This window comes from Periplaneta americana, chromosome 3, assembly GCF_040183065.1.
Source record: "Periplaneta americana isolate PAMFEO1 chromosome 3, P.americana_PAMFEO1_priV1, whole genome shotgun sequence".
NCBI classification, from domain to species: Eukaryota; Metazoa; Arthropoda; class Insecta; order Blattodea; family Blattidae; genus Periplaneta; species Periplaneta americana.
Genome location: NC_091119.1, coordinates 167,206,864 through 167,223,145, shown reverse-complemented (window position 1 = coordinate 167,223,145; position 16,282 = coordinate 167,206,864). Strand labels below are relative to the sequence as shown.

The 16,282-nt window shown below is 34.0% G+C and overlaps 1 protein-coding gene across 1 annotated transcript in view; it reads left to right on the top strand.

Annotated features, from left to right (window-relative positions):
• The window catches only part of Neto (Neuropilin and tolloid-like), a 1,086,331-nt gene that overhangs the window by 858,947 nt on the left and 211,102 nt on the right, over positions 1–16,282 (top strand). Inside the window, exon 6 of the mRNA XM_069822273.1 lies at positions 7,741–7,856. Within this exon, the coding sequence (XP_069678374.1) occupies positions 7,741–7,856 (116 nt within the window). The remainder of the gene's footprint in view (positions 1–7,740; positions 7,857–16,282) is intronic.

Sequence of the window (16,282 nt, the reverse complement as noted above, 5' to 3'; positions counted from 1 at the left end):
AGGCTATACATTGCATAATAAATACTTTCGCATGGATGACTTTACTCAGTTCGTGAGTAAAAACGCTTATTGTTAATACTGTACTGTATTTTGATTAAACAAAAACCTAATGAAAATTATCAAATTCAAAATTACGATATCTCCTAGTTTACGTAAATGGATGAACTACTTTCCTTCCCTCCTATACTTAATAAAGTGATGTGTTTGTATTTTACGCCAGAATCATCGAACTTCAATCGTGGAAGGGGTTAGAAAACTGTGTTTCCGGCTCTGAAACATTAATCCAAAGGTATAGCCAGGTTAATATTAAAAATGTTAGTAAAAATAAAATGATGTCCCTGTATAAGAAAACCACGCAAAGATAAGGATTTGATATTGGCAACTTAAATAGAGATAGGAAGATGGGGTGTTTAAGAATATGAAACTTCTGGAAGAACTCAAGTTGGTCTTAATCGTAACTCCGATAAAATAAACTGTATGATAAAGAGGAAAGATGAACATCGAACAAAAGCAGTAAAAATAGGAGTACGATTTGAAAAAGAGTTAAAAGTTTCAAGTACCGTATCTAGGCCTATAACAGAAGAGACTGATATAGATTTGGAAATTAAAGGAAGAATTAATCTAGGAAAGAAGCATTAACTCACATTCTAAGGAAAAGGTATTTATCATAAATTTAAAAGGTACGAGTGTATAACACTATTGTAAGACCTATTGTTCTATATGGATCAGAGGAGAGTGAACCTTGACAGTTAAGTTACAAAAGTTGTTTATAACTTGGGATAGGCTAGAAGAATATTTAGAATAGTTTAAAACCCAATATACAAAAATTATTTCTGCAGAATCAAAACAAATAATAAAATTAGGAATAAGTATAATTCACTATATATTGTATCATTTATAAAATTAGGAGTTAAAAAGCCACCGGCGTGGCTGAGTCGGTTAAGGCGCTTGTCTGTCGGTCTGAAGTTGCGCTCGGGCGCAGGTTCGGTCCCCGCTTGGGCTGATTATCTGGTTGGGCTTTTTCCGGGGTTTTCCTCAACTGTAAGGTGAATACCAGGTAATCTATGGCGAATCCTCGGCCTCATCTCGCGAAATACCATCTTGCTATCACCAATCTCATCGACGCTAAATAACCTAGTAGTTGAAACAGCGGCATTAAATAACCACCTTAAAAAAGAAAGGTAAAATGGATTAATAATAATAATAATAATAATAATTTATTTAATCTGGCAGAGTTAAGGCCATACGGCCTTCTCTAACACTCAACCAGGAGTAAAACTGCGTTACAAAAAAACACTACAAATTTACAAAGTACACTACAATTTTACACGCAAAACTGAATAAGATAATAATAATAATAAAATGTAAACAAGAAGTAAGTAGAAATCAGACATAATATATAACATACAGAAAGAAAGAAAAAAGCATAATAAAATGTGAACAGCAGATCAAAATAAATGAGACATACAAAGTATAAAAAATAAGACAATTATTGATAGTAATGATAATAATAATGATAATAATAATAATAACAATAATAATAATAATAATAATGGATTGGACATGTACAAAGAATGGATGAACAAAGAATAGTTAAAAGGAATATGGAAACGAAATTAGAAGGTGGCAGGAAGAGAGAGAGACCCAGACTTAGATGGATTGATGATATGGAAGAAAACTTGGGACAACTAGGAGTAGGGTTGCTAGCTCTTCCGTATTTTCCCAGATTTCCCCGTATTCCTGGTCACTTTTTTAAGAATAGTTCTACCGTATTTCCCAAATTATAAAATAATTGTTCATTTATTATATTATTCTTTTAAAATTTCCATGTCCTTAAAATCCTTTGATTTCTTCGCTTCTAAAATTTCTGGTTTACTTCCCCTCCCCCCATGTTGGTAATTTTTCATTAAGTTAGTTCTGTCTTCCAAAATAAATTGCCGCAGACACACCGCTTGTCTGTGTCCTTGTGTCTTGCTTGGCTTTATTCCCGTGTCTGAAGGAATACATGTGCTGTGTTTATTACGTGAAGAGTGTAGATTCAAAGGCATTCTTATCCGTCTGACATAGTTTTGGGTAAATAACAAGACACATTTATAAAACCTGATTCAGCCTTTAAGTAAACTGAAAATTCTCATTGAAATTTCATAGGGATAAAATTTATTTTGATACTTATAACTTAACAGAAATGTGCAGACGTACGAACAGAATATAAATCAATTTATATTTCAATGTTGAATTTTTTAGTTTGAAACTAAACTCCTTAAATTTAGTGTTATTTATTCCACAATAAATAACAAAAGTGACGAGAATTCTGGGATATTTACCCTCACTGAGAGAGTTTTCTCATTTATGAATATACTAATACATAGACAGGTGTAAAAAAACAGTCGTTCTACTGAACTCATTAAAACTGAATTACAAATTGTTTCAAATTTCAACCTTACTTGTACATAGTTCTTCTGTTATGTCAAATATTGATGAATGAATACAAATCGAAATGTAAATACGCGTAATGCTTGAGTGCTACTGTAAATATTTTTGGTTGAAATTACCCTCCAAAATGTAAAGAAAGATCTCTTTTGGTGTGGTTTACGCAGTAATGTCCACAAAATCCTTTAGTTTTACCTTAAATGTCTGAAACTTCTACAACAATCTTCAAAATCTCCCTTATTTTCAATTTGAAAAGCTGGTAACTCCAACTAGGAGTGAAACAATGGATGGTTAAGATTTTTCACCGAGGAGAATGGGCGGGCATCTGTCATTAGGGAAGCTGAAACTAGATTCAAAGGGCTTAGAGCTACATAATGATGATAATGAAAATGATTATAGAACTTCTGGGAGATTTAAAATTGTGACCCTGGCAGCAAATTCACAGGAAGGCTATTGTTCGAAGGAGGCTGTTTTGCCAATGGTGATGATGGCAATTCTGTACCTAAAACTCACTTATTAAGTTAGCAACCAAATAAAAGAGAAGGTCTCCGAATTCTAGAAGGTCGCCGCGAAATGGCCCCATTGTCATTAGCTGCGCGAAAGACGGTCTGTGAGAAAATGGCGACCATTGTTGTTTTGTATGCTGCAGTTTTCGAGGTGTGAATCGGTAATAACATTATTTCAGGATGATTTTCGTTGATATAACGAAATTGATTCATCGTGTTCTCAGAGCATTCGCCGGTGACAGGTCTATTGGCTGTTGAAAGACACAAGACATTTGTATAAATGCACTAGCTCAGGAAGACCGCGCGTATCTGAGGATAATATGCAAAGAACCAGAGAGAGTTTCCAACATAGCGAGAGGAAGTCAACCGCCAGCATCAGTTGAGAGAAGAGATTTTCTCAGACGACTGGTTGATGTGTTTTGGGACTGCATTTGACCATGAAGCCATACAAGTTGCAACTATTGCAGCATTTCTAAAGCCAAGGGACTAGTCAAAGTGACGGAAGTTTTGCAATCTCATGCATGAAGGACGGTGATGTAGCTCCCAGTTCAATGACGAAGCAACTTTTCGTTTGAGTAGCAAGTTGAACCGTTACAGCCTTCTCATATGCGGCATAGAAACACCACATGCAACACCTGCGATAATAGCCTAAAGTTAATTTATGTCACATTTTCCGAGCAAAGGTTCATGGACTTATATTTTTCATGTAAAACAGTGACTGGTCACCCTTATCTGAAATGGTGCAGAATTGGCTACTTCCCCACTCGAAGAAAAGATTTCGACGGTGACATTCTCCAGCAATATTATGTACCGCCTCATCAGAATTTGGATGTTTGCCATTCCCTTAACGAAGTACAACCTCGCCGTTCTTTTGTCAAGTTTACTTTAAGATTTAGAGTCGTATTCAAGAACGTCACTTCTTCACTTCGTCTTGACTTCCTCAAGTCATAAATTAGGTCATATAAACTAAAGTGCCAGATCCACATTCAGAGACAATACTTACTGTATCTTTCTCTTCACAAAGTCAAATGTATGAAAAATATCAGGTGAACTTGGTGTTCGACGTTATTATTTAATGACGTAGTGCTTTAGGCCCACTGATGCTCTATGCGGAAAGTGCAGAAATCATTAATTCATTGCTGACGCATTTCGTTTCAAGTTTGTTATTTTCAAAAACATCTATATAAATAGAAGGAACAGCAGATGAAGGTATGGGTCTGCATCTAATTACTTGCTTACAAATATAGACGTGGTGGAAAATGAGAAATCTGATGTCGTTTAGCAGAGAAGAATAAATGACACAAGATTTAAACACAAACAATATAAGAAATGCTGATACAATTAATTACGTGAAAATTGAATAACGATCTTAAGCTTATGTCGAATATAGATTATTAATATAAGGTTGTCATTTTTATTCTAAGCTGAAGAAAATCATTGTCTATCGTAGGTAATTTTTTTCAAACTCAAATTGTATTATGTTATATGAACGCTTACAGGTTAAAAATAAAAAAAAATGTTCCTTCATTAATTTACTGACGATAACACTAGTAATAACATTCTTTTTTTTTTCTTTCTTCCTTCCTTTCTATCCCTGTTTAACCTCCCCTTTTATCTGATATACATACCATTGCGGGTAGGAGAAGATGGTTCCTTAGATCATACACTAGACATCACACAAATGCGGGCTTCCCTGGTCGTGGGATGGACATGACGCAGGGCCGCCACTGAGACAACACAGGACAATCACAAGACAAGGGACAAACACCCAGTCTCATGGACGGAAGATAAATTTCTTCCGTTAACCTCACTGTGAATCAAACTTCGGACCGCTTACTTGGGAAGCACTCACACTATCCATAGAGCCACATAATAATAATAATAATAAATAATAATAATAATAATAATAATAATAATAATAGGCCTAATAATAATAATAATAATAATGAGGAATTTAAAATACATTTTATAGCTACATAGCTTTTGAGCAATAAGAGGTTATGATCACATAGGCATAACTTGAGAATAAAGAAACGAATAATCACCCAGAAAGCATAATTCATGAATTTTTTAAAATTTACATCTTCTAAATTCATTTCAATCCTTAAACTGAACTGTGTTATATTAAACAAATGTTTCATTAGTTGTTTTTCAGGCACATTATTGCATTAAGTCAGGTATAAGGACGGTCTTCACGTATCTTGAATCTTACTAGCTTTTGGCTCAGTTACGACTAAAGTGTAGGCCTAAGTTAAGTTGTAACTCTGAATACAAATTCTGCGTTTTCTGCCTAATAAAATCGGATGTAAGTGTAAGTGAATGTGAAGTTGAAGTGACGTTCCTATATATGGTCCATAGTTCTCTACACCTGGCCCCCGAGATCACCGGATTTTACACCATGAGACTTGTTCTTTTGTAAGTGTGATATGGGTACCGTCTATCTTACCAATTCCGTGGATGACCCTAGAATTAGCATTGTTACTGCCGTGTAGTCATAGACAAAGAATTTCCAGCAGCGAGTGTGGAACCAATTTAACTATTTTCTCGGCGTTGCTTGTGTAAATATGTAATATCATATAGGACACATAGGGGAGACTCAGCTAATTCCGCAATATTAAGGAGTAAATCTATCATATTTTTTATTAAAATGTTTATTGAAAAATATTATCAAGATATGTAGACATGGACAAAACCTTTCATTACCAAATGAGATAAAGAGACTTATTAAAATGCAAATATATTTAGTTGTACATACATTACAGTTGAAAAAGAACAACTCTGGTAATTCCGCAACAGTGCGGATAAATCCGCAATAGGACTTGGCCTATTTCACAGTCTTAAATAATTATGAAATACATTATGAAAGTAACATAAAAGGGACAATTTGTATGTAACAATGCTCACTTTCTTCACGAAAAACAGCCAACTTTCGATGTTTCACTGTATTGCCGACAGAGGTGTCGATCAATATCCTTGATTTTTTTCTATAGTAATGCAGAGGACATGCCTCCTGTTGGCAGCCTCTCAAAATTTACGTTCACAGTAATGTAAAGCCGCAGTAAAATCATATATGCACTATTGCGGAATTACCCGTACTATGGAATTAGCCGAGTTACCCCTATAACATGAGGAAAAATACTTTTACATAGTTTTATGGATGATGCATTACTAATCACTTCCTAAACCTTAAAAAAAAATATAGCCATTTGATATCGGATACATAATTTTAAATAACCCTGTATTTTATTTTGTTTCTACACTAGAGTCTGGATTATCCGACATTCCTGATTCCTGATTTTCTGACCCATTCTCCTATTTATCTGTTCATTATATACACTTGTTTATTTCCTGTTTAAGTATATGATTGGTCTAAATTAATTAAGGTTTAAAATAACGAGAGTTGGATGACGGAAATGAACAAATGTTGTCGAGTTCACTTCAAAGCTTTTTCAATGGCTTACAAAATTTTAAATGCTATCCTTAGAATTACTCTTTTAAATAAAGTGCGTAGAACAGATCTTTTATCATTCAATATGGTTTCACATCATAAATAACATAATTTGTGAAATTATTTTCGAAAAATTTTACTTCACTTTTTTCGGTAAAAAGTGGTTAAAATATTGCTTTAATTCAAGTAACATGACACAGCATTGTTTAAGTCAGATAATGTTACTCCTTATACAATTTTAAGCAAGCAACGGAAATTTTTTTAAAGGGACGCGCACTGTATTTAAATTCCATGCCCACACCATTTACTCGTTTTCCAAATTTTCAGCATTTTAAAATGTTTGTTACGCAAAAATATTGTCAGAATGGGCTAAAACTTGGTAAGTATATTGTAATATGTAGACATACAAGGAACGAAATTTATATTGCATTTTGTTATGTGGTGACTTTTATATGGGTTTATTTAAATTTTATATGGTTTTTTACCTTCTAATTGGGGAAATAGCATGCATTTTTAAATCATAAAGAATAAAAATTCAAAAGGTTTCATTTACTAGAATATACACAAAAACTGAATATGATTTAGTTTCTGCATATCTGGAGTGTATTTTAAAAAATTCAGGTTGATCAGATGAAAACAATATTATACTAGGGACTTATCAAGAGAAATTATTTATTTAATAATGTCATTTGCAATATATTGAGAATTAAATTAAGTGGCTTACGCTATTGAAACTTGGAGCAGCATACTGTGTATGGTATAAGTGTGTTCCAAAATTATCATAAATAATCGGTTGAGAAATGTAGAAGTTGAAAAATTAAGCCACAACTCCCGATAAAATATCATTCTCTCTACAGATATTCAAATGTTCCATATTTCGAGATGTCTGCTGTCAGTTGACAACACTGAAATACTCGTAAATTCGGAATGACACTTTTCAAAATGTACGTTACCGGTAGAGTATTTGCTAATTATTATTGTGAAATTTTAATTTTAGTTAATTCCCGCCTCAATTTGTTCCTTTTTTACTGTTTTAATGTATGGTAATGTATGTTAAGTCATATCGTAATAAATTATATTTTTTCTTTATTGCAAACCGCAATGATAATATAGTACATACATTTTATCTTTCCACGCGAGCATGTACTGCACGTTTCTGAAAACATATAAGTAGTCTATAATAAAGTATATGTCTCCATTATGTTGTCCTCCGTTGTTCTCAATTAGGTCGAATAATCCAGACTCTGCTATCATTTTTCCTACAAGTAGATTTGTTTGTAGCAAATAAGATATGTACATAAGCTGCTGTTGTAACTACTGTTATTATCATGATTAGTAGTTCGTCAAATGTTCCAGGAGGCTGCCTAGAAGATGAGTTTGATTGTCAAGACGAAAGATGTATCAAAAAGGAGCTCGAATGCAATGGAATAGAAAACTGTAGGTTTCGGTGGGACGATGACGATCACTGCCTGGTAAGAACACACATTTTCAATTTTTATCTTATTCACAGGGCAATTAAAAAAGATTTTGTGAAATGCTAGATGGTGAAAGATACGACTATTTGGAACAGAAAATAAATAACTTCTTTCTAACCGCATCTCGTTAAAGATATGTTATATTTTGAAGTTTAATTTGAAACACAGTGATATTATGATGCGATTCCTATCACAAAGGGTCGCTATTACTTAAGGGTGAACGACCACAAATATTCTCAGAATATGCAGGCTCTAAATTTCTAAAATTTTATAAGGAAATGAACTCACAATTGGACAAAATTTACAAGGTACACATCAAAACTGATTAGAACTTAAATATTTGATAAAGGTATAAAAAAGGTTACTAATAATATTTTAAAAAAATCACTTTTCACTTTAAATTAAATTTTCCAAAATTTGAAAATTTTCACACATATTATTTAATAACTCCACATCAATTAGAGATACTATTTTGAAATTTTGTACATTGATTTATCATGCATTTATGCAAAAGGTAGATTACAATAATGCCCTTTTTTTTTTTCAAAATGGAAAATTTAGGTCACAAAACATTATGTAAATTTTAATGTATTTTATATAGAACAGATAAATAACTATTAATTGTATTAAAATAAACACTCTACATGTCTGAAAGTAGTCTACTTTTCAGAAATAAGTGTTTATTACATGCAGCAAAAATATGAAAAATATCAGAGACACCATAAAAACGTTATGGTTACCAAATGATGTAACTGCAAATTTTTTTTCATACTCTGATAAAACTAGTTTGAAAAATATTATTTGTAATCTTTTTATACTTTAACTAGCCGTACACATGCGCTCCGCTGCACCCGTTAGAAATAAATATAAAGTAATTACATAATTAAAATAGGAAATTTGATCCAGAGAACATTCGTGTTTGATATAAGGATAAATCGTTTATTATGTTACTTAATTTAAAATTGTATTTGCATAATTAAAATTCGATCATTTTGATCCAGAGACCACTCATTTGGTCATAAAAATTATTTTAGGAAATACAGGAAACGAATGTACAGAATAGCCTATCAAGTTTTCTGTGCATAAGAAGCCGTTTTAATCTTACCTGTCCTCGATTTACTCAGAAGTTACTGTAATAACATTATAGCATTATGTCCATCTAGAGAAACTACACTTGCCAATGGTGAATTAATAATTAATTATACAAATCGGTTAATTTAGCTTCTGATATTACTTCATACAAACACAGAAACGTTATCTGTAGGCTATCTTTCATAGCTTTCGATTGTTGTTGTCCAAGGCCCCTTATAGACGAAGTCATTTGTTTTTTAATTCATTACACGGCCTTGGATGGCAGTTATTTTAATTTTAAAACTTATTTATCTCATTAAATATCAGTCCTATCAAAATTTTTCAAGGAATAAAACTTATCGCAAATTATTTTTAAAGAAATTTTGTTATGAAACATTTTTCACAAAAATCAATAATAAGCGAGATATTTCGATTTATTTAATTCAGGCCTCCTTATAACCCCATTTTAAATAAACTATTTTGAATGCCATATAGCCTAAAATCTAAGTTACAACGAACTTAATTTATATTCCAATTTTCATCGAAATCCGTTCAGCCGTTATTGCGTGAAAAGGTAACAAACATACAGACAGACAGACATACAAACAAAAATTTCAAAAAAGCGATTTTCGGTTTCAGGGTGGTTAATTGTATATGTTAGGACCAATTATTTTTGGAAAATCGAAAATTACCAGAAAAATTTCGGCTACAGATTTATTATTAGTAAAGATCAGATATTTAAGTTCTAGTAAGTCTTGTTGTGTACCTTGTAATTTTTGTCCACTTGTGAATTCATTTTCCTATAAAATTTTAGAAATTTAGAGCCTACATTTTCTGATAATATTTGTGGTACATATACCCTTAATTAACCCTTCGGCGGGCGCGTCTTTTCTGGCAACACGACCAGGCGCGCAGAGCACACTGTGCGCCAAACAATTTTTCATTAAAAACGGCTTTTTGTATTATGTTAACTGAATATTTTTAAGAGCGTTCTTATATACTTTATTATTATATTTTAATACAAAGCGAATGGAAGGCGCGGATAGAAGAAAATAATATGAACTTATCCCCTCCACACACAACCGGAAAATCACGGCATGGCGCATACCGTGCGTCGCCGCTCCATCCGCAGGGTTAAATTTGTAATAACATCAGAAAAACTAAAAAAAATCATTTAATACTTTGTTATTGTTAGTTAGAAAACATTCGTTCGTACCATCAGTATAATGTCAACATTTATGGTACTGCGGAGCTTTACCACCTCTGTTCACAAAACTGTTCAAAGTGTCCTCCATCCATAGTGACGTACACATGGCAACGTTGTCGGTCAGCTGTTGTGACACGTGTCAACAGGGCGGGTTCATGACGAATGGCTTGATGCTTAATCAATGTGCTGCAAAAGTCGTTCTTGATTTAATACATCCATAGTACAAACATTGTTCCAAACAGCCCCATAAGAAATAATCCTACTTGAATTCTAAGGTTAGTGATCTAACTTTTCTTGTAAATTAGACCATCAAAGGGAGGCGTTTCTTTTACAAAACATAATCTCCAAGAGTCATGAAGTATGGACAGATAAAAGAAGGCTGCTGTAGGCCTACTGTAACTACATCAGAAATTACTTCAAATATGAATTTATTTATTTACATTCTTTCATTACCTGGCATTTCACAAATCCTTTTTAATCACACGGTATACAGAATGGAAGGGAACGTATTACGTCCCTTATCAAATATCCTTCTTATAACTATAACCAAAAAGTGTAACAACAATTTGTTTCTTTGCGGACGGCTTTCGAAAAAAAATGTATTTTTTGGTTAAAATTTGATTGCGTTTTTCATGAAATTGTTTGCAGGGTAGTGTAGAGTAAGTATTTACGATCATGTTTCAGTAATAATTTAGACATAAAATAGATTTCGATTAATCTTCTAAAAAGGCACTGAAAATTTCATTCGGCAGCTGTCATAAAGTGGTTATGGAAAGCCGGCAACACTGTAGCCAGGGCACCTCAGACAGAATTTCATCCACCCCTCTGCCAATCAGTGAAGTGAAAGAGTAGGTACTGCTGTTTATGTCTTGCAGCGCCTACATGTTGTATTTAATTCTCTTCTAAAACTAAACATTATTCTCATTTGATTATTCGTCTGATCAGAAAAATATTTGACATATTTTGCTCACAAAAATCTGATTATAGTTATAAACTATTATAATACGTTCCTTCCATCTTGTATAGACTAAGATTAACTGCAGTAGATGTTTAAGATTACTTGCATTTTATGCTCGACCATGCCGAAATGTAGTAATTATTATACACCTGGTAGTAGCCCTTTAATGCACCTCATTAAAGTACACCTATTCATTATAGTTCAGTTGTTCAGCCAATGAGAAATCACCATTGTACCATTATAAAAGCGCAAGTATCGATTATTCTCGGATGTGCAATCGAAAGACAATTAGCGAAACGTCACGGAGGCTGGAAATCCAATACTGTCGCAGAAGGTTATGTTCTGTTACTATAATAATTAGCGTTAATTGTAAATACTATTTAAATAAATTCAATTTGTCATCTCGTTTTTCAATTCTAAATCAATTTCCAGGTTATATCAATATTAATGTTCATGTTATTCTGTGGATTATATCAAGGTCAATGACATTCGTTCCTCGGAAAAAATCAATACTTTCACGTTATTGTTACAACCCTAAATTTACATAGAGTCCTTAAGAACAAAAAGTTCGCAAATAATTATATGAATACTTTCATCAACATATTCTGAAATTCGTGCACACCAGGTACTTTTGTATATCCCTAAAGAAGTATGACTATATTGAAATAATTTTTACGAAGTCTATTATAATAATTGACATTACATTCAAAAGAGCTTTCACCAACATGTTCTGAAGTTCGTGCTAGAAGTCGAAACTAATCAACTAGGTAATTTATCACTTAGTTTTCTTTACCACTAGAAAGTTTTTATTATAACGAAATTCTTAAATGAAATATAATTTTGTTTCAAATAAAACAGTTACTGAAAACTACAGTATTATATTTTAAACAGAAATAGGTTTTAGAAGTAGATAAACTTCTGAATCCTGTAAGAACCATAACTTAACCACTGAGAAATTTTAAAAATGATGGTAACACTTCCATGTATTTATTACTAAGTGCGTAGTCTGTCATTGAGAATTAACTCCATGTTAGTCATCCTCAGAACTATTAAGGTCCTTCCTTCTTCCGCTTTCTTCAGTTGTTTTGCTGCAGGGTGCGCTTTTTGGGTGTATGATCTCAAATTTAGTTGTATATTGAGGACGTGTTGTGGGTGTGTTTTAGTGTGTCGTATTGTTTTGGTGTATTTAATTACTGGGTTTTCGATTGAATGTGTAGTATTTCCATGTCTGTTTTTATGTTTCTGTAGTTGAGATTGGTGTTTGTGATATGTTCTACGTATATGAAGGTATTGTGTAATTTGGTTATAATTATGGTTATTTTTTAAGTAAATAAATTGTACATATCGACGGCCCAGTTCTAAAGGGAAACATCCGAAAATTTAAAGTTTTGAAAAACCTGAATTTTAAAGCTGCATGTTACTGTGAAAAATCCAAATAACTCACTCTAATTTGAAACTTATGGTATATTTAAAACTTCATTAACAGAATTTGGAGTGATTTAAAAGATCCTTCGATTTTTCACTGCAACGTAAAGCTTTAAATCGCAGGTTTCTCAAAACTTTTAAATTTGAGTTGTTTTCCTTTTGAACTGAACCTTCGATATGTTGCCACCATTTTGTAACACTGTGTATTTGGTAACCAGAAAGGGAATCCAGCCGCCAACTCAATATTTTAGTTCACGAACCGAGGAATTTTAAATAACAAAGTACCATTGAATTTAAACGGATCTAAGTCATTGAAAGTTACACGAATTACGGCACATCAATTCGCAACACGTGTCTCACGTACCCGTATCAGTCTATGAAATGCGGATACTAGCTGCTTTTATGTACGGTTTCGTTGCTCTCTTAAAAAAATAACGATGATGTTTCACGATTCATAAATTTGGATATTGCCGTCTCGAACTATCAGCTGTAAAATCTCAACATATTCTCTCGCTTGTAACATCCAGATTTATTGCAATCCTCACGTTGGTTCATCACTGAACAGCATCCTAAAGAAACTCAATATACAAGGGTTGGATAAAAAGTTATGGCAACACTGCTGTCACATGACGATGGTGCGTTCGAGAGCTGCCAGCTGTGTGGACATGAACAAGTACTGTTAGATGAGTTAGTGCAAGTGGCGACAGTACTCTGTCAATCTACTGCAGTGTGTAGAATGTTGACTTTCTAGGGATAGTGCGAGTGCTCTAAGACCATGTTTACAAAACTAGAGCAACGTTCCTGCATCAAAATTGATGTGGCACGAGGTCGTAGTGCACAAGAATATTTTCAGGAACTGCTTGAAGCACCACCACCTTCGTCCAGCGCTCAGGAGACAACGACGACACTTGGTGGTACAGAACCCCATCATTCTTCATGACAATGCAAGAAGTCATACCGCTGCTGCTGTCAGGGCCTCTTGCGCCGCTGACAATGGAAGATTCTGTAACATCCACTGTAGTCACCCGATATGAATCCATGCTATTACGATCTCTTCGCCAAAGTGAAAGAACCACTGCGAGGGACCCGGTGCAATACCAGAGATGAACTTATCTGTGTTATAGAGCAGTCAGTACGGAACATCAACAAAGATGGACGCGCTGATGGTGTACGACGCCTTCCAAACATTTGCAAAAGGTGATAAATAAGGGGGGGGTGACTATATTGAAGGTACGTAAATGTTCTACCCCTGTCAATAAAGCCATGTCAGAATTATCGAACTGTTGCCATTACTTTTTATCCAACCATTTGTATTCCAAACATCAACATAATAAGAAAATAGCGACCAGAATTGTAATTCCTTTTAGATAGAGTTGTGAACGTTGCTTATGTACACACTAGCTACGTCTACTAGTTTATTAATGTTGTCTTGTTTGTGAAGAGGATATGGGAAGGTCAAGAATCACCAGTGAATACGTTAAGAGCACTACACTTCGTTCCGTAATGTTTGACAGGAGAAGTAAACATTGTCGGCAGAGGAGGAGAGAAGTATAATTGCTATTCTGTGGTAGAACGCTTCAGACCGCCCAACTTCAAGTCAAGCGTGGAATGAGACCTCTGCCATTGGCTGAATAGTAATTATACTTCTCTCCTCCTCTGCCGGCAATGTTTAAATCTCCTGTCAGACATTATGGAACGGAGTATAGTAATATCAATTTTTAGAAATGAAATCTTCAGTTCTGCGACAATTATCGGGAATTAACATATTGAATTCTGGAAACAAAATCTGTGCTAATGTGTTGGGTTGATGCTAAAGTTCGTAGAGTTTTTTCGCTGTGACAGAAGTTTTTATTTGAGATGAATAGAAGACAGAAATTAAACATTAATATTATTCTCGAACATTATCTATGACTCTGCGAACGCTGCAGTAGTTATTCGATTCCTATTCTGAAGAAATCCGCTGGTTTGGAGTTAAAGAAGTCGTCAAACCAAGTTTGTTTTCATATAGGTGGCCTACATTTTATGCGACAATCCGATTCTCGTGACATTTTTTTATGTTACTAAGATAAATATCATCTTCGAATATTAGGTTAAATACAGTCTGTAGAAATTGAAACCGAAACTGAATGATTGCCTAATCATCAACGGCATATGATGATCATAATGATTATGAATAGTGATAATGAAGATATGTAAACGCATACTTGTATCGGAGCTGCATATCTTAATAAAACTTAGTACCGGTAATTACATATTTCATGTTTAATTAATATGATTGATGTATGGTTGTTCGTGCATATATGTGCATATTTTAGACTTTTGTGTATATTTCGACGTTAAGATCATATTTCATGCACAGTTTTATTAATTTGTTTTAGCGAAAACTGTTTTCTAGTTTTATGGACTTTGGTAAAATATGTAGTTCCTTAAAGGTCAAGTTAGCGTTGCTTCAGGGAGATGATAGTGATGGGATGTTAATCGAATCGTGTTACCAGGTTATTATTGTCGCCTCAGTTCATATGATATATAACCCGATCAGAATGTTATTATTATCCTTGGCAGAAATCGGAACACATCTGTGTATTACTCGTTGCCGGCGGTCGGTAGGTGAACTAAAGCATAAACGTTGCGTAGGAGATGGATCATATCGCATGACGCAGCGCCAATGACTCTCTCCAAATCGGCATTCATTCCTGCAACGAGTAGTACATATTCGTCCGTCCCTCCAACAACTCGCGGCTTCCTACCGTTGAAAGATGACGTAGTGTATACAAACAGCAGCGCCATCAAGGCAGGAGTAATAACATTCTGGTCGGGTTATAGAAAGGATTTTCTCTAGCGCAAGTTTATTTTTACGGACAGGAGAAACAAGCTGGATCCTGAAAACACGGAAAAGATTATTGTCTCACAAAGTTCCATACTGTCGTGACACAAATTGAATTGTCTGTATGACATAAGTTTTAATTAATTGAGCAGAAACAAATGAGGCAATAACTAAGAAATTTGATTCACTTTCTTTTTCTTTAACCCCAATAACTTGAATACCTATCTCTCATTATTTGCTTGGTGTTTTATTTTTTGTGGAATCCTATAATATGATAAGTTTCCCGGTTCTTCAGCATATACTGTACTCCAACCAGGAGAAAGTCTCAGGGAATGAGACGCAGCGGGGTGATGCTATGAATGAATGTTGATGTCATAAGATCACACACCTGGGTACACGCATCTCCATTGGCTAACTTTCAAAGCACAAACGATAACACTGATACATGATTACAGTACCCTAGTTACAAAATTAGATCACGGTTAATCTCCTGGTCTTTTAATCCCTCCATACAGGAAATAACATATGCAGGAGAGCGCATGTTTTTGACGTTATAATGGTAATATTGTCTATCTACTTCACTCCAATAGATGACACAATAGTAAGCACATTAATTTCACGATTAATCTCCTGGTTGGAGAACAGTGCAGGGTCCGGCAATTAACGTTTCTCATTTTCAAAATACAATAACTGATTTATTGTTTAAAGAAATTACAAACCACGGACACTATTAGGCACGTTATAGTCTTGCATTTACAGATTATTAGTTAATTTTTTTTTAATTGCACCCTTAAAATGTCCACCATTGTTGTAGTTATTACTCCCTGCAAAGTGTCTGGCATGACACCAGCAATTTCCTCACGAATTGTATTTATGAGGCTATTGATATCAGGGAGTCTACGAGCGTAGAGCTTAGTCTTCAGGTATTCCCACAAAAA